At 41.2% G+C, this 20,115-nt stretch overlaps 1 protein-coding gene and 1 pseudogene across 2 annotated transcripts in view; both read left to right on the forward strand.

Moving 5' to 3' along the window:
- Wdr64 (WD repeat domain 64) overlaps nucleotides 1-20,115 on the forward strand; it is a 104,996-nt gene that overhangs the window by 78,165 nt on the left and 6,716 nt on the right. For both annotated transcript variants that reach the window (XM_051148275.1, XM_051148276.1), the window contains 9 exons: nucleotides 2,842-2,943; nucleotides 4,010-4,079; nucleotides 4,950-4,986; nucleotides 5,817-5,953; nucleotides 8,230-8,335; nucleotides 10,033-10,091; nucleotides 11,144-11,253; nucleotides 16,490-16,678; nucleotides 19,421-19,526. In XM_051148275.1, the coding sequence (XP_051004232.1) occupies nucleotides 2,842-2,943; nucleotides 4,010-4,079; nucleotides 4,950-4,986; nucleotides 5,817-5,953; nucleotides 8,230-8,335; nucleotides 10,033-10,091; nucleotides 11,144-11,253; nucleotides 16,490-16,678; nucleotides 19,421-19,526 (916 nt within the window). The remainder of the gene's footprint in view (nucleotides 1-2,841; nucleotides 2,944-4,009; nucleotides 4,080-4,949; nucleotides 4,987-5,816; nucleotides 5,954-8,229; nucleotides 8,336-10,032; nucleotides 10,092-11,143; nucleotides 11,254-16,489; nucleotides 16,679-19,420; nucleotides 19,527-20,115) is intronic.
- LOC127191240 (uncharacterized) lies at nucleotides 11,358-11,524 on the forward strand (annotated as a pseudogene).

A 20,115-nucleotide genomic window follows, 5' to 3' on the forward strand; every position in this document is an offset into this window, starting at 1 on the left:
CTTCTTGCTCCTCAGTAGTTCTAGTGCCAGCAATGTCTACTTGTTTACCAAATACAAATTGTAATAGGCATTCTAGAAGTCTTTTCCTTCTCATGCATGTCAGCATTTATTTCATGTCAACATTGTCCAGTTTATTACCTGATGGCTCTAGCAAGAGCCAATGTTGCAGGTCTAGCTTGGATTTCAACCACTTACATTGAGATGTTCTGGATCATGACTGGAATCCTTACCCTCCCAAACTAACAATTTCTAAGTGTTCTTGTTGTTGGTTTAAAGAAACTAACATGAGGTATTATATATCCAACATAATGGCTGAACTGTAAATAATAGGCTGTCTCAACTTGTGTAGTTGGATGTGTGTACTGGGACCTTGTATGGACACCCTCTAACAATAAGGCTTGTAAAATTATTTGCAGGTACAAAATGGTCAACAATCTTAATAAACCAAAGTAAAATCAAATTTAGTTTGGAGAAGAGGGGAGTCAAATGGAAAACAGAGAGAAAGGAAGAGGGGAAAGAGAAAAAAACAAATGAGAAGTCTCTACTGTTTAGAGGCATTATCTACTGATGGTCTACCTGAACCATGCCCTTTTCATCAAAAGTTAGACCTTTCCTATCTTTGGGTTTTTCTTCTGTACTGTATATTTGTTGTCTGACACCCGTGTCTAGACACACTGGACACTTCATTACACTCTTACTAACAGTTCTCATGCTGAAGGTGTCAGTTTGTGTCTGGCTCACTACTGAGAAGGAACAACAACAAAAAAAGATAGATGAAAAAAGACCAGCACTGATGCTACCATGAAAAGAGGGAGCAGCCGTCCTGAGCTATTTCCAGTTTCTAGGTAGCAGTCCTTCTTGCTTAAGTACTAGGTATTTTGCCAAGAGATATATGCAAAGCTAGTATTCAATAAAAGAAAGCAACAGTTGGTGGTTTATACCTTATGTCCCTTTTCTCTAGGCAGATGATTATTTTAAAATAGTAGGGTTCTGGGAGATAGTTCAGTAAGGAAAGTACTTGGATTGCAAGCACAAGGACCTGAGTTTGATCCCTGATCCTAAGTATAAAAAGGTGTTATGGCACACACTTATAACCCAGCACTGGGGAAGTAGAGACAGGAGGATCTCTGGGGCTTGGTAGCCACCAACCTTTTCTAGCCTACTTGACAAATACTAGTCTAGTGAGAGATCCTGTCTTAAAAACAATGGGTACTGGGAAATCATTAAAGAGGCTGTCATTTGGCCACTACACATCCATATCCACACATACACATAGAACATTTTTTTAGAGGCATTAGTCTTTTGGAAACAGTATAGCTTACACCAGAATTGTGTAAGGTAATATAGTCCCATCTTTACTGGTTATAAAACTGAATGTTATTCTTATATTTATGATGGATGCCATTTCTACTATTCCATTCATTCATTAATTTTATGTGTATGGGTGTTTTGTTCACATGTATGTCTGTGAACCACCTGTGTGTACAGTGTCTACAGAGGCAAGAAGAGGGTGTCAGATCCCCTGAGACTAGATTTACACAGTTGAGATTTGCCATGTGGGTGCTGAGAGTTGAATACAGGACCACCATAAGAGCAACCAATGCTTGTAACCACTGACCCATCTCTCTAACCTGCCATTCTTTAATATACCTCATTTTGCCTGACTCCTTCACCAGAGAGAAAGAACCTTTCTTTCTCAAGAACACCATGATCTGGGGATTCAAAGTTGATAACATTTCTTGCTAATTAACCATCAATTTCATGATTAACTGATGATCAAATATATCTAAAATCATTGAGCTAAAAAAAAGTCATTAGAAATTCTCAAACTTCTTTTTTTATTTTGGTTCCATCCATACAAGACTCCTGCACCACTGTATTAGTCTCCTTTCAGTTACTGTAACAAGTCCCTAAGACAACTTAATAAGAGCAAAAGTTTGTTTTGGTTCATTGTTTCAGAGGTTCAAGTGATTAATTGAACCCTGTTGCTTTGAGCCTGTGAGAAGGCATCAGATCAGAGTAGGAATGAGTGTTGGAACATCTCATAGAGAGAAAATAAAAAGAAAGGGATAGGGTACCTGATCTCTTTCAAGGATCTGCCTTCCAATGGACTAGAAAACTTCCACTATACCCAATCCATTAAAAGCTCAACACCTCCCAAGGGCACCACTCTGACGAGCAAGCCTTTAAAATATGGGTCTTGGAAGGATGTTCCATATCCAAAATTTAGCAATCTCTCATCAGCTCAATTTAGTAAAAGTAATTTTCCTTAAAGGAAAGGGGTATGTTGCTAAGAGGTCAGTTTTCCCTAAAGAATGAAAACAGTTAAGAGACGGAGCATGGAGTGTAGTATAGGTGGTTAGAGACTACTATTCTATTCTCAAGACACTACCTGGGAAATTCCGTGAGATCTGGGTCCATGGAAGACTAGAGAAGTGGGAGCTGGGTAATCTCTGGATTACGTCCCCTTGTCTACTCAGTTATAATAAGCTCCTGTGGGTAGGCACCACATTTCACTCAACTCTATCATTTCATATGTGCAGAATAGAGTTCTTTTAAAACTGTATGAGACTTCCCCATGGTTTCTCTACAGGGTTAGACACTCTTATTATAGGTAAGAAATCTGTCTGGTGAGTTGAATTAAAGACTTACAGATCACCTGATGATCATGTGGTTCTAGAAAGGCTTAGCAAAGAAGGTATATCTGAATTCAATCCCTCTGGGCTTTCACTTCATGTTAAGTGATAACATTTGAAGTTATTAGACATGCATGGGATTTATGACAATATAAGTAAGGCAATAGTTGATGCAGTTTACTAGGCAAGGATATGCATGTTTCAGATACCGGCCTGAGGACTGCTTCTCTACAGACCCTGAGTTGGATCCCAAACGCTTTCGAATCAATGACATAGTGTTCCTCTCCCGGCCTCCTGACTGCGCAAGGTAACTCAGAACTCCATGGTTGTGAAGTGCTATCTGGAACCCAGGTAGGTGAGGTGGGCTACGCATCTCCAGCATTAAGGAAGGGACAGCTGAAGGCAGATGTGTGTTGACTTGACTCCTTTGTTTCTGCTTTTCTCATTGTTGAAATTTTTAGGGGTGGGGGGTCTGATATGTTGGTTGGGTAGAATCTCACCATGTCAGCTTCACTGTTTAGACCCTTACCATGCCAGCCTCACTGTGCAGACTCTTAACATGTCACCCTCACTGTGCAGACTCTTACTATGTTGGTCTCATTGTGTAGACCCTTGACATGACAGCCTCACTGTGTAGACCCTTACCTTATTGGCCTCCCAGCTCCTTTTACAACAAAAGAATAAATGAAAGGTGCCCATTGGATCATACTTTTAGCTAAATATACCACAATCAACACAGATGTGTTACAAATTTAGGACTTATAGGGAACAAATGGAAATGCCATTGCAGGTTTCATATACTATCCAGTATAAGGTGGGCAATCTCCATTCACTCCTGTAGAGCAAAAGATTACTTGTTAAAATGTCTAATAAAAAGTTCTTTTTCTATTTTCTACTTTTATTTGCTTGTGGGTGAGTCAGAATCTAACACTTTCCTTATGCATTGTCTCAAAGCTACATCAAAATTCTTTGGAAAACATTATAAGGGCCTGTTCTTTGTATGTGAGCTACCCTTGAGCCCATGCCCACAAAACATAGAAGAGATAGGATCCGGCCAGAAAAGACTAACACACTGCAAGAAGTTAGCGAAGCTTATCTGCCCCCACTACCATCCACCCCTGCATTTCAGAATCAGAACTTCAATTAAAAGTGAGGTGGGGCAGGCCTGTGTTTCCGAGACCCAAGGAAGCAGCAATAACTCTTCCCAGAATGCCCTTCTAACACCACATTAGAGCATTCATTGTGTGGGACATAGGGTATGGCTGGCCTCCTGAGTGAGGAAGAAATAACCATCTGAAACTGGAGTAGAGGACACAGAGTTGTCTGTGGAGCATCTGAACCTTCCATCCTATGTCTCCTCCATCCCTCTACAGGAGAACAAGTCAGGATTCCATATGCTCTTCAACCCAGTGTGACTCAAGCAAAGGTCCGCAAAGTAGCAAGGTGAGTGCGATTACACTTCCCACTGTAACTGTGGCTCAGAAACAGTGGCTCTGAGTACCTGTGTGTACACCCATGTGTACATGTGAAATCTTTGTTTTCTCTTTAAAAAAAAAAAAATCAAAGATTATATTTTTTTTTTCTTCAGTTATTTTCAGGGTCTTCACATGTGTGAACATCCAATACATGACCATTAATAAAAATAAGTGTACTTATAAGTTAAACATGTTTTTATGCTTGTGAAATAATCCAGTGAGTTTGAACATCTCTTCCATATTATTTACCATGTGGTGTAAGTAGATCACAGTCCATAATATAAATAAACAGTCTTCTGTGTTCTCAGTTCCAATTTTACACGTATTTGAGTAGTGTTTTTCCAATCAGGATTTTATTAAGTCAAATTTTTTCACAAAAGTTATTTTGAAAGAACCAGTGTGATAGAAAGCAAACAACACAGATGGATATAAAAGCCAGACGGAACTATGCCCAAATCCAAATTCTCTGTGCACTGCCTGGATCGGTCTAGCCTTGTCACTAAGGCTGAGTTTCTGTTTCCTTATCAGTAAGATAGGAGGAATAAAGACACCTGGCATCATTGTCTGTAGAATTAGAGACAGTACATACCCAGAATTGGGAATGCACTGGGGGTCTAATCATTGTCACTAGTGCAGCCATCAGGAAATGCCATTGTTTTATAGCTCTTCTATTTATGACTGAAAATCTCGGCAACACACTGTTTCAATGTGTATTTTGAAACATCTTTTACCATTGCTGATTAGGAATGTCAGCTCAGCTCTCTCCAGAAGCTGCCTACCTAGAGGTCTCATTCCCTTGCCATGTCTCAGAAAGGTTTTCTTTCTCTTATCCATTTAGGGGAGTAAACAGAGCATACACGACACCGAGGTCAAAGGTCAGTATCAGACAGCTGAATCTTTTCTTTCTCTTTGCTTCATTATGGGTCAAGCCTGGGGCCGCACACATGCCTGGCAAGCACTCCACCATGGAGTTATGGCCCAAACCAGACAGCTCCCTTACAACAGGGACTTCTTGTAACAGAATATTCTTGATTTGCACTTTCAGGAACTGAGTACTAAAATGTTTGGGGGTCTTGGTAGTCTAATGGGAAGAATCTCTGTTAAAATTATGCCTTTTGGGGATCAGTGGGAGGGAAAGGGGTGTGAAAGAGTACTGTAGAGAAAATATGACTAATATATGTGTTATTCATGTATGAAAATGTCATAAAGGGACCAGTTATTACTGTTAATATACACTAATTTTAAAAGAATGACCTGCTCAGAAACATTCTCAACATGGACAAAAACAAATGATGCCTTTTATGCTAATTCTAGGTTTTTAACATCCAAAACATTACTGAACTTTTTTGTCTCCAACACATTTTTCTAAAACTTATGCTAGGTTTATAAAACATTCTAGATGTGCTACAACTTTCACGAGGTTTAGCCACTACATGCAGAATCTTCTAGGACCCAAAATAAGGCTTTTAGATTTTTCCAGTGATCCAGGGTTCTATTCTACAAATGCTTTTCCTGCCTGTGAATTCTCTCAAGATAATTAAAATAATAATAATAATAATAATAATAATAATAATAATAATAATAATAATAATAATGAGAAAATCCTGCCTTGCTCTTTTCCCACCCACCTCTTCTTTGGTGTTCCAAAAAACTTGAAACCCCAGGGATTGCAAATCCCAGCAGCGCTCATGAGTTTCTTTACTAGGTGAGCAAACAGACATGGTTGGGGAGCAGCAGCCAGCGAGCAGGAAGCAGCCCACACTCACCAGCTCAGTGGAAGCACAGCCTCCTATCCTGGTCACTGCACATGAGGATGGACACCTCCGCTTGTGGACATTGGAGGTGATGAAGTTTGGCCTTGGCAGGGACTCAGAGAGAATGGGATGATAAAGAGCATAGTTGTGCCCTGCGGCCTTCTTCCACATGGCATCCAATTCAAACATTTCACTCTTCTAGCCAAACATGGTTTTTCAGTCCACTTAATGACTACTGCCAAACTATACACTAAGCCCATTTTACTACTCAAAGCATTAGGTCACCAAAACTGTTAACGGTTTCGAGTCTTGCAAGCTGAGTTGTAAATTCATAACAGTATTTTACTGGATGGTTAAGTAAAATGTCATCAATAATGTATTATATGAAAGGATGTAAAGAGCTAGGGAAGCAAGCTGAACCCCTGGTCCACATTACAAGTCTGAGCACAGTAGAGCACAACTTATAATCCCAGTGCCGGGGAGGAGGGAACAGCAGGTTCCTTGAGCTTGATGGCCAGAGATCCTAGCCTAGCTGACAAGCTACAGGCCAGGGGACATCTTGTCCCAAAACAAGTAGAATGATCCTCCTGAGAAGTGACACCCAAGGTTGTTCCCTGACTGATACACACACACATTCACGTGCACAGAGAGAGAGAGAGGAGAGAGACAGAGGAGACAGAGACCGAGATCAGAGAGAGGAGATATTCATATTTCCATGCCATAAAACAATATAAGAATACTGACATGTAGCATATAAAATAAACTTTTTCATTATCTTTATGTATCTGTGTGTATATATGATTATATGTGCACACTCATGCACACATGGCAATAATGAAAGAGTCAGAAGGAAACTTGTAGGAGTTACTTATTCTACCATGGATGTCCCAGAAATCAAATTTAGGTTGCCAGGCTTGTCAGCAAGCCCTTTTACTGGATGAACCCTAATATAAAACTTGAATGATGTAAATTATTGAAAGAGGGTTTCACATCACTTTGAGTGTCCTTAAAATTTTTACTCTGAAAACAGTAGCTTTAATTCACCAGGAGACTTCAAGTGACTTGGGATGGAAGGTGGGCATTCCAAATTAAACGTGAAAACTAGGGATCAGTAAGATGGCTCAGTGGGTAAAAATGAGTTGCCACACAAGCCTGAAAACCTGACTTCAATCCCTGGCTGGAGCCCATGTAAAAATAGAAGAGGACTGGCTCCACAAATTTTTCCTCTGACTTCCACACATGGAACACACACATGCACACACACATGCACACTAACACACACATATCAATATGTTTTTAAAAGAATAATTCAAAGTAGGAGGCATTAGGAGAACAGAAAATGATAAAAAGAGTTGTTAGTAAGCAGAATGTGGTGGCATGTGCCTTAAATCCCAGTACTCGGGAGGCAAAGGCAGTCAGATCTCTGTGAGTTTGAGTCTAGCCTTGTCTACAGAATAGTCTAGGACAGCCAAGGCTACACAGAGAAACCATGTGTAACCAAAACCCAAAATAAATAAATAGGTAAGAGAGTTGTTGATAGATTGCCCACTTTGAAACTCTTGGAAACACAAGAAGGTGTGAACACTGTGATGAAACTGCTTCCACAGGGGACCCAGGAGATGGCGGCCATGTTGTGTGACCCACACTGAGACTTCAGAACATAAGGGAGTATGTCTTTCTGCCAGCTCCGTCCCAGGCTGCTCCCGGGTGCTAGCTTCATAGTGAAACCCGTGGCTTGAAAACAGAAACTGGCTTCAGGATGATCATAGAATAAAAAGCCTTTTTATCTGTGATGAATAAAAAAGAGAAGCAGAAGAGACGATATCAAAGTAGTCTTAAAAAACAGCTGCTGATTGAAATTCTGTTCTCAGTCTCCAGTGAGGTGATATGATGGAAGTCCTTCCAAGGGCTAGCTTATACCACTCAAAAGAGTTGGTTTAAACTTCTTATAATTCGTTATTGCTCCAATACTCAGAAGTATGTTTTCCTAGCAGGTAAATATGCCTGCTGAGATATGCCTTGTAACCATGGAGTTACATTTAATTCTGAAGGGAATTCCTGTGTGAGAAGAGACCATAAAGTGGAAATCCCACACAAGGAGTTGTATGGAAAAGACCCATTGAAAACAACAAGGGGAAATTAATAACTGCTAATAGTGATTTGTACTTTGAGTTATCCATACTCTTCATTTCAAAGTAATAAGTCCTCATGGATAGTGTCAAGTTATTTTTAGTACAGAAGAGAGAATCCTGTTAAATATAGATAAAAATTGAGATGTCTTAGGTGAAGTGAAATTCGACTTTAATATTGTGATTTTATAGAATATATTATAGAAGCACCTTGTCTGCCTTGTCCTCTGTTCAGGGGAAGCTTCTGAAAGACATACTGCCCTTCACAAAGCACTCAGCCATTTCCCTGACGTCACTGTACACCGATCCATGCTGCAGGATACTGCTGGCTGGGAATGTGGGTAAGTCCTTGTCCTGGTTGGTTAAGCTGCATCTTAAGAATCTGTGTGATACAAAAACAGCTCTGAGAAACATCCATGTTATTTACATGGACAAATGAGGTATGCTCAAAGTGAGAATGTTACAGCTAGAGCAGGGTAGGCATGTAAGCCAACTTTTTACATTTGTGCCATGCGTCCTTCTTATCTGTCCCACGGATTCTGAGTCCTTATCTAGGAAGCCTTTGCACAGACAACTTTTGAATACAGGTGAAATCACCCAGGAACTTATCCTTCACCTTACAGAGTGTTCAGTTCTTCCAGACATCCTCAGGACTCATTTTAGACTCTATGAATGTGCTGGGCCTCCTATAGGTTGAGGTCCCAGGGTTATGAGATTGGACACAGCTGCCGACTGGTGCTTGGCACATCCCAAGTCATCAGCTAATGCCAAATGGCTGCATACCCCTACCTCAGGGCAGGATCCAAGGCTCTATCCTCCATTCAAATGATCTGGGCCAAACAATTTTTTGTTTGTTTGTTTGTTTGTTCTTTGAGACAGGGTCCTTCTATGTAGCTTTGGTTGGCTTGGAACTCACTGTGTAGACCAGGCTGATTCAACTTGCCTCTGCCTTCTGAGTATGTGCCACCATGCCCAGCCTACAGACAATTTCTTGTTCTGAAATTCTAAAAGTTTCTGGTGGAACCTTGAGGACCTCTTTTGTATAATATTATATTTTCTAGGAGTAATTTTACTCCTCTTGATATTCATAGCCTGTTGATTTTCTTCTCTTGTCTTACTGCTTTATCTAGGACTTCAAGTACTATATTGACTAGAAAGGGTGAAAGTGGGGCATCCTTGTCTTGTTCCTGATCTTTGTGGAAATGCTTTGAGTTTTTCTTCACTTAACATCATGGAAGATAATGATTTTTCATGTATCAGCTTTTATTATGTTGAGATATGTTTCTTCTATCCCAAGTTTCTCCAGGGATTTTATCATAAAGATATGCTAGATTTTCTTAAAGTCTTTTTATGCACCAGTTGAAATGATCATACAATTTTTGCCCTTGCGTGCATTACGTTGTCCAATTTTGTTCACTGGCTTATTTCCATTGTACCATCAATGCATCCCTGGAATGAAGAGAATTCGATATTAGTAGTATTATTAATGTATTCTTGAATTCAGTTTGCAATGTTTTTTTTTTCAAGAAAAATTTCAGCTGTATTTATCAAGGAAATTGGACTATAATTCTCTTTTTGTTGGATTTTTATCTGGTATTGGTATCAGAGTAATCCTGGCTTAATAAAAAGGGATTAGAAGTATTCCTTATACTTTATAAAGCAATGTAAGTTAGTATTGCTGTTCGTTCTTTTTTTTTTAATTATAGATATGATTTCATGTAGCCCAGTGTGGCCTCCAGCTTCCTATAAACCCAAGGATGACCTTGAACTTCTAGTCATCCTGCCTCTACCTCCTGAGAGCTAAGGTTACAGGTGATGCACTACTGAGGCTCAAATCCAGAATTTCTCGTATGTTAGTCAAGCCCTCTACCAATCTATATCCCCAGACTCCAAGTTTCCTCTTTTATATGTGGTTTCTCAAATTCTATTCTATCTACTAATATAAGTCACTGAATCAAAATGACTTGTAAACTTGGGGAGTGTTTACCTAAAGAATACAATATCTAATTAAGGATTCCAATGTTTAAATTTTATACAGAAGGACATGTTATCCTTTGCAGTATTAGTTCCTTCTTGGATCCACCTCATGATGAAAAGGTATGAACTTTAGCTGTCCACATAAATAACAGAAATCAGGTCATGTTCGTTGCACATCTTCCTAAAGTAGAGACCCAAATGATGGAAATTCAAGTGCCCCCAGTACTCTCCAGGCAGATACTATACTGCAATTTAAGCTACATGACCCCAGCCTTTGCTTGGGTGGATGTTATCTTAAGACAGAGAGCACCTTTGGATGAGCAAACATTCTCGAACAGCTCCGAAACAACATGGAGTACGAGGAGTGCAGACTTTTAGCCTGCCTTCTTCAGAACAGTCACAGGAAACTGAGTCAGCAGTCTCAGGGTCTCAGAAGAAATTATCTTTTAACCCCACTAAAGTCTCAAGGAATTGGAGATGTGCAGGAGAGCTGCAAGCTCCTAGGACTTTGGTCACAGAGATGACACCCCAGTACATGGTCCAGGGGAAGTGTAGTCTTAGTGTGTTGACCTACAGTTCGAGAGACACGTACAGAATATGTGACTGCAGAACAAACTGTGGGATACCTTCTGAAGCCCTGTGGGGCCTCCAAACTTGAGAACAAATGTTAAAGAAGGTATCAGTTGGCCCTCACAGTGCTTCTGAGAAAGAATAGGCTATGCCCATTCTTTCACCAATTCCTTACAGCAAATGCCTCCTACCCCACACCTCATGCAATGAGGAACACAGGCAATGCTTTGTCTAGATAACATTTGAAAGTGAAAACAATCTCTTGGTCAGTCTTATCCTTGGCCTTCACCTCTCAGCTCTGCTTTCTCTCCCTCCAGATGGTCCTCACCATGTCTCCTGCAGCTACCAAGCATCCACTAATGTACATGACAAATTAATAAAGATCTGAACTCCTTTCTCCTGCAGGGAGATGTGCAAAGAAATAATTCCCTAAAAGTGAAGTATTTTGGCACCTCAGTAAGCAAGAGACAAGCTCCTCTAGCAGAGGCTTAATCACCATCTATCGTGCCCACTCATACATGTAGCTCTTCAGTGAGAAATGATTTTGCTTAAGATTATATTTTGATTCATTCCAAGAGATGCGTCTTCTTGTTGTCATCTAGAAATTCAAGCAGTTGCTTTCCTGGCGTGCCCATTCTTTAGAAATTATTCAAGTGATCTATGTGGAAGACAAGCAGCTGGTGCTCACTGCCTCCATTGACGGCTCAGTGAGGTAAGCCCAGACAGCCCCGTCCCATGAACCTGGGGGTCTCTGGTGTGAGTGGAGGAAGATTTGATGCTAATGTTGATGTGTTCGGTTCAGATGCAGTGCTTTGGATCATTCCTTGGCCTTTTGGCTAAGACCAAATGTGCATCTATTCTTATCAGTTTAGTATCTGACATGTCCTCTATCTGAGGACAATACAGTAAATAGATTTGGGATCTCTGTGAATGGAACGCCCCCTTCATGGGATTTAAGGAAAAACAGCCTTGGTCCACTTATTAGAATAAATTTATAAGTACACCAAAAATTATACAAAAAAAAAAAAGCTTTGAAAAGATTGGCATTGACTTGATTCTTTTTCTATATCCAAGGGAATTAGGTGATATACTTCTCCATGAAAAAAAGGAGGGCAGAGACATGGATCTGAGAATCATTTTTTTTTCTTGGTGATGTTTGTTCTTACACAGACTCATTAAGCAAATGTTCCTTTTAAAAAAGCCATGACAAACATTTACAGTAGAATTGGATCTGTATGGTTATTCTGGAGAATTAAACAGGATAGACAGCTCAGAGAGACAGACTCAAACCTGGGGAGGGCTACAGAAAGTTTGGGGCCAAAAGTTTTAAAAAATAGTCATAGGAAAGAACGTGTAACCAGGTGGAGGAGGCACACCTGTAGTCCCAGTTCTTTGGGGGACATAGAGACAGGGGATCTCTTAGGCTCAGGAAGTTTGAGCCAGATTGGGAAACGCTGTCAGAAAGAAAAGGGGAAGGGAAGGGAAGGGAAGGGAGGAGAGAGAAAAACAAAGCAAGAGGAAAAAGAAAGGACAGCAGAAAGAGGATAAAGAAAAGAAGAGGGAGAGAGAAGGATATAAAGACAGGGAAGGAAAGAGAAAGAAGAAAGGAAAGAGAAAAAGAAGAAAGGAGAAAAAGAGAAGGACAAAAAAGGGAGAAAGGGGAGGAAAGGGAAGGGAGGGGACAAGTAAGGAGAAGAGTAAAGGAAGAAAGGAGAGGAGGGGGGGAAAGGAACAAGTGTAGAAGGGGAAAAAGAGACCCACGCAAGCAAAAGATCACCCAATAGCGAGGGAGGGAGGCAGGCTAGTTATCTCAATGTGATTGACTTTTACATAACCTATTACTTGAATTAACTAATTGATTATAATCAATGCTAAACACATGTGCCCAAAATACTAAAAATACATACACATATACAAAGAAAAAGAAAGGAAATGCCACGACATTTCTAGAGACAAATTGCTGCCTACTTGAAATGTTTTAAAATCATGGCGACAAATCATGTTCTTTAAAAAATGGAGTTAGGCAATATTAGGAGATCTAGAGAGGCTTCTAGTATATGAGAGACCAATCAAAATGCAAATGAGAAGGAAGGAATGTTTTATATTGTTAGCAGGGCCCTTGATTTAAATTCAAAAGATCCTGGCTAACTCTGTGGTCTTGAGGATAGGCGTTAGGTTGGGGACACAGCTGTGTAGTACCTATAGTAGGCTTGCTATAGATTTGTATCATTAGCATTTACAGTAGCCACTAGAGGGATTTAGACTGGAAACAAGTGACTTACAGTTGAAGGCCATGTGGCAAAAGGACACGAGCTTCAACTAAAGGAGAAAGTGAGAGATCAGTATGGGTGTCCGGCCATGTACAACCAGGGAGCCCTTATGTCAATCCAGACAGACATCACTAAAAAACTGTGATGTGGAAAGATCCAGAGGAGCGTTTAGAAAGATCAAGATCAAGATGATCCTGTAAGGGAAACAAACGGATAGAGCTCTCTTGTGTCAGAAAAGTGACCCTGTGTTTTCTTCATAGGGAAAAGTGTATTATTACAAATGCCCTTAATTACTTGGTCTTCTGGTCTTTACACGGGCTTGTTTTTAGCTACTCATCACAGAAATGTCTGGTGAAGGTTGTAGTCCACGTGTTTGTGCATGCGTGTGAGTGCATATGCACACGGACACATACCAACCACAGGTATATAAGCCTCCACTGCTAAGAGCATTACCCTTTTCTTTCTGTCTCTTTGGACCGCTTATAACAAAGCACTTTAAAATGGGTTGCTTACAAACAAGAGGATTGCTGGTGTTTCTGGAGGCTGGAATGTCCAAAACCACGTGTCAGCAGGTTGAACAGTTAGAGCTTGTTTCCTGCTTCATAAATGCCACCTGCCTAATTCCTAATTTGGTGTATGACAGTCATTACAACAGTCATTGTTACAGCAAAGCACTTGATTAAATTGACTTAAAGATGAAAAGTTGTAAGCTTGTGTATCTGTGTATGTGCTTTTGTGTGTGTGGGCATGTGTGTGTGTGTGTGTGTGTGTGAGAGAGCATGTGCCTGTGTGTGCATACACAATCACCTTCAAATGATGAGGGTGCACACATGTGCACATGTGGAGGTCAGAGGACAACTCCATGGAGTCAGTTCTCTCCTTTCCCTTTTCTGAGGATTCAGGGGATCAGACTCCTGTCATCAGGCCGAGCAACAAGTGCCTTTCCCTCTGCACCATGTCAGGAGCCCACAAGGGAAGTATTACGTAGGATCGGAGCATCAGAGACTTGAGTCCTGAGTGACATGGTGTCATTGTGCTAGGCCTGCAGTGAGACCAAGCCTCCTGACAGAGAGGCATGGTGGGAGAAAGCTAATCACTTTGTTAAGACCACAAAGCACATTCATAGAGGAGCTATCACATGACTTTCAAAGACATGGTGCTGAGACCAGTCCAACTATACCCTGCTTCTTTAGGACCCATTAAACTGTGAATTCATCCATTGATGAGGTCAGCACCTATAATATCCCACCAACACTCACTGATGCCACCAGCTGGAGACCAAATATCTACCACATTAGCCCTTAGAGATCACGACACAGTGGAAATGGTGAAACAGCTCCATCAGACCTCTTTTGTTAGGGACACCACTATAATTTAAATGCTCCCTCTAAAACTCCTGTTAACATTTAATCACTGCTGTGAAGTATTAAAAGAGTAGGAACTTGATTTCACTGTAATATTCAGAGGTTAGGACTTCTAAGAAGTAGCCAAGGTTATGTGAGGCTGAAAGGTGGGGCGCCGATGTATGAGACTGTGGCTCATAAAAAAGAGAGGGCTGGCAAGATGGTTCAGAGAGTAAAGGCACTTGCTGCTAAGCCTGATAATCTGAGATGGGTCTTGAAAGAGGAAACCAATTCCCACAAATTATTCTCTAATCTCCACATAAGCATCCAAGTATACACTACACTACACACACACACACACACACACACACACACACACACACACACACCACACGATAAATTTAATTTTTTAAAGGATGAAGGGAATAAAGAAGGATAATTTTCCTGATCCTGTGATGCTCTGGGCAGCCTTGAGACTCTGTAAAGTGCCGCTACCAGTATGGAGGACCTTATATAACCATCCAGTTTTGAACTTCTCAGTCTCAATACATCATGCAGTAGGTTATAGAAAATAAAAATAGACTAAGGCAGGCACCAATTCCAGCAGGTGCAGTTCTCATGACCTAGTGTTTCCCAGGGAGTCCATCTCATGGCATCCTCCTAGGAACTGGGGTTCAACATGACTTTGGAGGGACACATACATTTAGACTAATTCACTGTTCAAGCCAGTCGTCCTTGGCCTGGAGAAATTATTTTTATGATTCCTTTAAATGGAACGCTCCCCAGATACTCAATTCATAGAGCTTGTCTCTATTAATAGCTGCCTCAAAGCACTGGTACCTTTGTAACTAAGCCATATCCTTTGGCTAATATATGCTGCCACGTTCTCAAGAGGCAAGCACTCTAACATTCTACACCTTGTTTATGAAAAGATTATGACTTTCCAATGGAGAAACTACATAATAAGATTTAAATCTGGGCCATAGGGCAGGAAATGGGAAGCCTCCTGATGACTCAGGGTCCATGTCTAAGGCTCAGAATGTCAGGTGGGGTTATTCACTTGGGACAGAGCCGTGAGGAAAAGGAAACACTGTGAAGGCAGAGAGCACACTGCTTTCCTGTGGGCCAGGAGCAGAATTCATTTAGCCTCTTAACATCCTTGCTTTTCTGTTTAAAGGGCTTGTTATAAATGTTCTTCCTAACTGTTCCCATATTGGTAACAGCTCCGGGAAGGGCCATGCTCCTTCAGTAATGCTGTAAACTAAAATAGCACGCATGTAAGATGCTCGTGTGAGCCAGTGTCAAATATGAGGAATCTCGGCTGGATATCTATGCTGGTGCCTTCCCTCAGTAGCTACCTCTTTAAGGCAGTTCACTACCTGAATTCTGTAGATTCTACTCTTAGTTCCTTTAGGTTGGCCTCCTTCTCTGTCATTTCATCAAAACCCCTTGATTAGTGTTGAAACCAAGGCATAAAGGAATGTCTGTACTCTCAGAACCTGGGAGGCCAACAGGGGAAGACCAGTGTCTCATTAAGTAGCCTTGTCTAGGTAGGAACTTCCTATAAACCTCTGGGTAGCTGGACTAGGCTACAATGATGAGACCTACCCTCAAAAACCAAAACAAAGACACAAAACATCTCTCTGTAAGATACAGAGCACACATTCCTGCTAAAGGTCTTCTGTATTAGTGTCAATCACCTGAGCAAACTGGGGCAGCTTGTGGGGCCAATAGATAGGGAAATAATACAGATGAGTGAGGCAGAACTTTCTTATCCTTCTTCCTCACTACTCAGCTGGGAGTATTGTAGAGTAGAGACCATGGTTGGAAGGTTGAGGACTCAGCATTACTAAAGGCACCCCCAGATCTCTCTTCTCATGAGTTCTGGTGGTGGTGATTTCCTAAATGGACAGGTGAAACAGCCCATTGTAAGACCCAGGTTAGCTCACAGACTCTCAGCACGGGTTCTGACCAGCTTGTGTTCGCACAGTTGCTTAGAGAGAAACGTTCTCCTTGTTTCTTAGCTTTCATCAATGAAGATTGCAGGCACAAGTTCAAATAGGCTAATGCCAAAAAGTTACAGGTTAGAATTCTGACTGATAAAAATGTTGACATGAGCAGCTGCAGGTGTGGTCCAGTGGCAGATTGTTTATCTCGTATGCTTGAGGCCCCAAGATCAAAAATAAGGGTTTACATATGATTAGTTCCATGGCATTTAGGGGCAAGAGTCCTGAATTAATTTTAAGAGCCTTGGTAGGCCAAAGCAGTCCATATGCGCTGTGACTGTGGTCAAGCTCAATTCTTCATCTTCCCCTCTCCCTTGAAACTGTTTCAGGGTCTGGCAATCCAGCAGTGGCCATTACTGTGGGTATTTTGGACAACGAAGAATGTTTGATTTAACCCAAACAAGTGATTTCATTTTGCCTTGTGACGTTAGTGAACACCCCATAGAGATAAAGGAAGAAAGCAAGTTCACGGAGAAGACACAAAGCTATGAATATCCTCTGATATTTGACCGGGAAAGGTGAGACCATTCAGTTTTCTTTAAATAAACAGACAGACAAGAGATAAATTATTGCTACGGGGTGGCACTGTGGTAGTGTATGGAATTCAAAAATCAAACCATTTTAATAATTTTGAAGCCCCATGGAATGGAGAAACGTGTAAATAAAAACACTATAATTCAGTGCAGTAGTCCTGGGCATACCTAATTCTTAATAACCAACAGGGAATACCAAAGAACAACACAAAGGCATTTGTGTCAGCAGAGGCACCAAATCACAATGATTGTATGGAGTCCAGGGTGGGGCATAGGAGATAAAGCTATGAACGTTTAATAGAATCGGGTCCCCATCTGCTGATAGCTGCAATCTTAGTACCCTGATGGCTATCATGGGCTACCTGGCAAAATTCTGTGTAAAAACAAACAAAGCCAAACCACAGATACAAATGGGCCGAAGAAGTAGTTTTGTGGTAAAGAGCACGGACTGTTCTTGTAGAAGACCACAGTCCAGTTCCCAGCACCCACACCAGGTGGCTCATAGCCATCTTCCAAGCCGGAGGCCTCTGAGGGGGTTGTCAAGGAGAAAGTCCCTTTGGAGAATCCTAAGAGAGTCAAAACTGGGGAGACCAGATGATGTCGTTTAATGCAAGGAATGCCAGAAAAGTTGTAAATAAGAATCTATGGGATTAAAAAAAAAATACAACCCACTTGGGGGAAATCCAGAAGGTCTCAGATGATTGTAAACCACCACCAGAAGGCTCAAGGGTCATCTTGGCTGGACAGTAAGCAGCAATAGAAAATATAGACATAGAGATGGACTTGTAGAGCCGAGCCCATCAAGATGTGGCCAAGTTCATCAGTGGGAGATGGTTTGCCCTACCTTTTGGGTAACTTTCTAGACTTGAATATCCATGTGCCTTGTATTAGTTACTCCACTTGCTGCTGTGACCATTTGGAAATGCCTGGCGAAGACAACTTAAGGGGGAGGCTGTTTCACCTTCCACTTCCAGGGTTCACCTTCCACTTCCAGGGTACAGTCCGTCTTGGCAGGAAATCCCAACAAAAGGAGCCTGAGGGTGGAAACTGGTCCTGAGGCTGAGAGTGATGAACGCTAGCTCACCTTCTCCTTTGTATTCTGTCAGAATTCTGGCCCATGGAATACTTTAGAGTAGGATTTCTCACCTCAACTGACCTAAGACACATAATTCCTCACAGATGCACCCAGAAGCTTGTTTCTTGTGATTTCAGCACCTGCTGAGTTGACACTATTACCTACCATGTGTCCATATCGTGCTTCCGGATATGTGTCTGCTTTGGGAATGTGAATCTTGTCTATCCGTGAGGACCAGCGCCTTGTGTATACACCTTTGTATCCCCTGTTCTTAGATCAATGCCAGTACTCAAGAGGAACTAAAAAAAAAACAGCTCCAAAAAAACTAGTAATGAATGGGAGAATAGCAAAGTAGAAGGATCCAGAGGGTCCTAGAAACCTACAAGTAGAACATTATGATAGGCAGATTTGGGCCCAGGGGTCCCGCTCAAACTAAGGCACCAGCCAAGGACAATACTGGTGGTAAACTTTAAACCCCTACCCAGATCTAGCCAATAGACAGGACATTCTCCACAGTTGAGTGGAGAGTGGGGTATGACTTTCACACATACTCTGATGCCTCATATTTGACCATGTCCCCTGGATGGGGAGACCTGGTGGCACTCAGAGGAAGGATAGCAGGTTACCAAGAAGAGACTTGATACCCTATGAGCATATACAGGGGGAGGTAATCCCACTCAGGAACAGTCATAGGGGAGGGGAATAAGGGGAAAATGGGAGGGAGGGAAGAATGGGAGGATACAAAGGATGGGATAACCATTGAGATGTAACAAGAATAAATTAATAAAAAATTTTTGAAAAAAAAAACTAGTAATGAATACTATAAGCACAGGGGACAATGTAAGTCATAGATACCAAACCACGAAAGGGTTTGGATCATAGCCAGGATAATTTAACTGTGTGACTTATGCTTACATTGTGCTATTAAAAGATAAGCTTGCATCCTTATAGCAAATTAAGTCTTGTTCTGTAGAATGACTCTGTAATGTTGTATTTGTTTGCTTGCTTTGCTTGCTTGCTTGTGTGGGAGAGTCAGAGAGTACATGCAACAGTAAGTCTGTGAAGGTCAGGAGGCAATAGTCAGCTCTGTCCTTCTATCATGTGGATCCTGGGAATTGAACTCAGATCATCAGGCTTGGTATCTTCACCCACTGAACCATCTCTCTGGCCTTAGAATGGCCTTATCTCAAGATATATTATTGATTGCTTCTTAAAGATGTTTTTAATGCGTAGTTATGACTTTCTAAATCTGCATGTGAATAGGTTTTAGTGATAGACGTTTCCCAAGGTCACTCAAAAATCAAGCATTGCATTTATAAGACTTTTTCCCATTCCTGATATATAGGGCTCCCACCAAATGACAGTTGATGATTTTAATTACACAGACTATTCTGGCAGAGTAGAAATTGCTGTAGTTTCCCTAGAGGGAAATCTAGGAAGCAAAATGGAATAAGAATTAGGTATAGAATTGGTGTCATTGGGACTGGTGCCATGACTGACAGTCAGGCAATGTGGGGAGCAGAGAGGAAGGACAAATGGATGTTCACTCATTTGGCAAGGAATGAAAGTTATAGCTATGTACTTGACCTTTTTTTTTCTTTTCTTTTTTTTTTTTTTTTTTTTTTTTTTTTTTTGTCTATTTTTGTATGCAGGTGGAAAAAAATGAGCTCAATGTCTTTGCTTTTCAAACGTGCCCCTCCCAAGCCCTTTGAAGTGCAACATGATTTTAAATTTTTCAAGTCTCTTTCTTCTCCTAAGGTAGCTAAAATAACAAACTTACCTTTGCTTTTTGAATTCTTGAATTCGAATATTCCCATTATGGTAGATGTTAGCTTTCTGTTGCTGCTCTTAAAAACTGCCGCAACTTTTTTTGGGGGGGCGGGGGGAGGATGAATTATCTTACAGATTCGTAGGTGAAAAAGCCTGAAGTGAGAGCAGAGCATGGTGGTGCTTCTCTATGTTCCCAGCACTTGGGAGGGTGAAGAAAGGAAAGTCGGGAGTTCGAGGCTAGCCTCAGAGACATATGAAATTCCAAGCCAATCTGGGGTGGATGAGAATTTGTGTATAATTTTCAAAATGCTGAAGTGAAAAAAAAAAATGCTGAAGTGTATCCAGAGACTGAGGTGGGTGGGAAACTCCACATTCCTTACTTTGTATGCCCCTCCCTTCATCACCAAAGTGAGAAATACAAGATCTCTCCGGACCTGTGGGAAAGGTTCTATATTCTATATTCTGTGGTTGCTGTGGGCCACTTGGGTAAGTCAGGAGAGCCTCCGCCCTCAGAAAAAAAGTCTGTACATAGTATCCCCAGGTTGAGAGTGGGAAATGGGGTCTAGACATTCCTGGT

This window comes from Acomys russatus, chromosome 6, assembly GCF_903995435.1.
Source record: "Acomys russatus chromosome 6, mAcoRus1.1, whole genome shotgun sequence".
Lineage (NCBI taxonomy): Eukaryota > Metazoa > Chordata > Mammalia > Rodentia > Muridae > Acomys > Acomys russatus.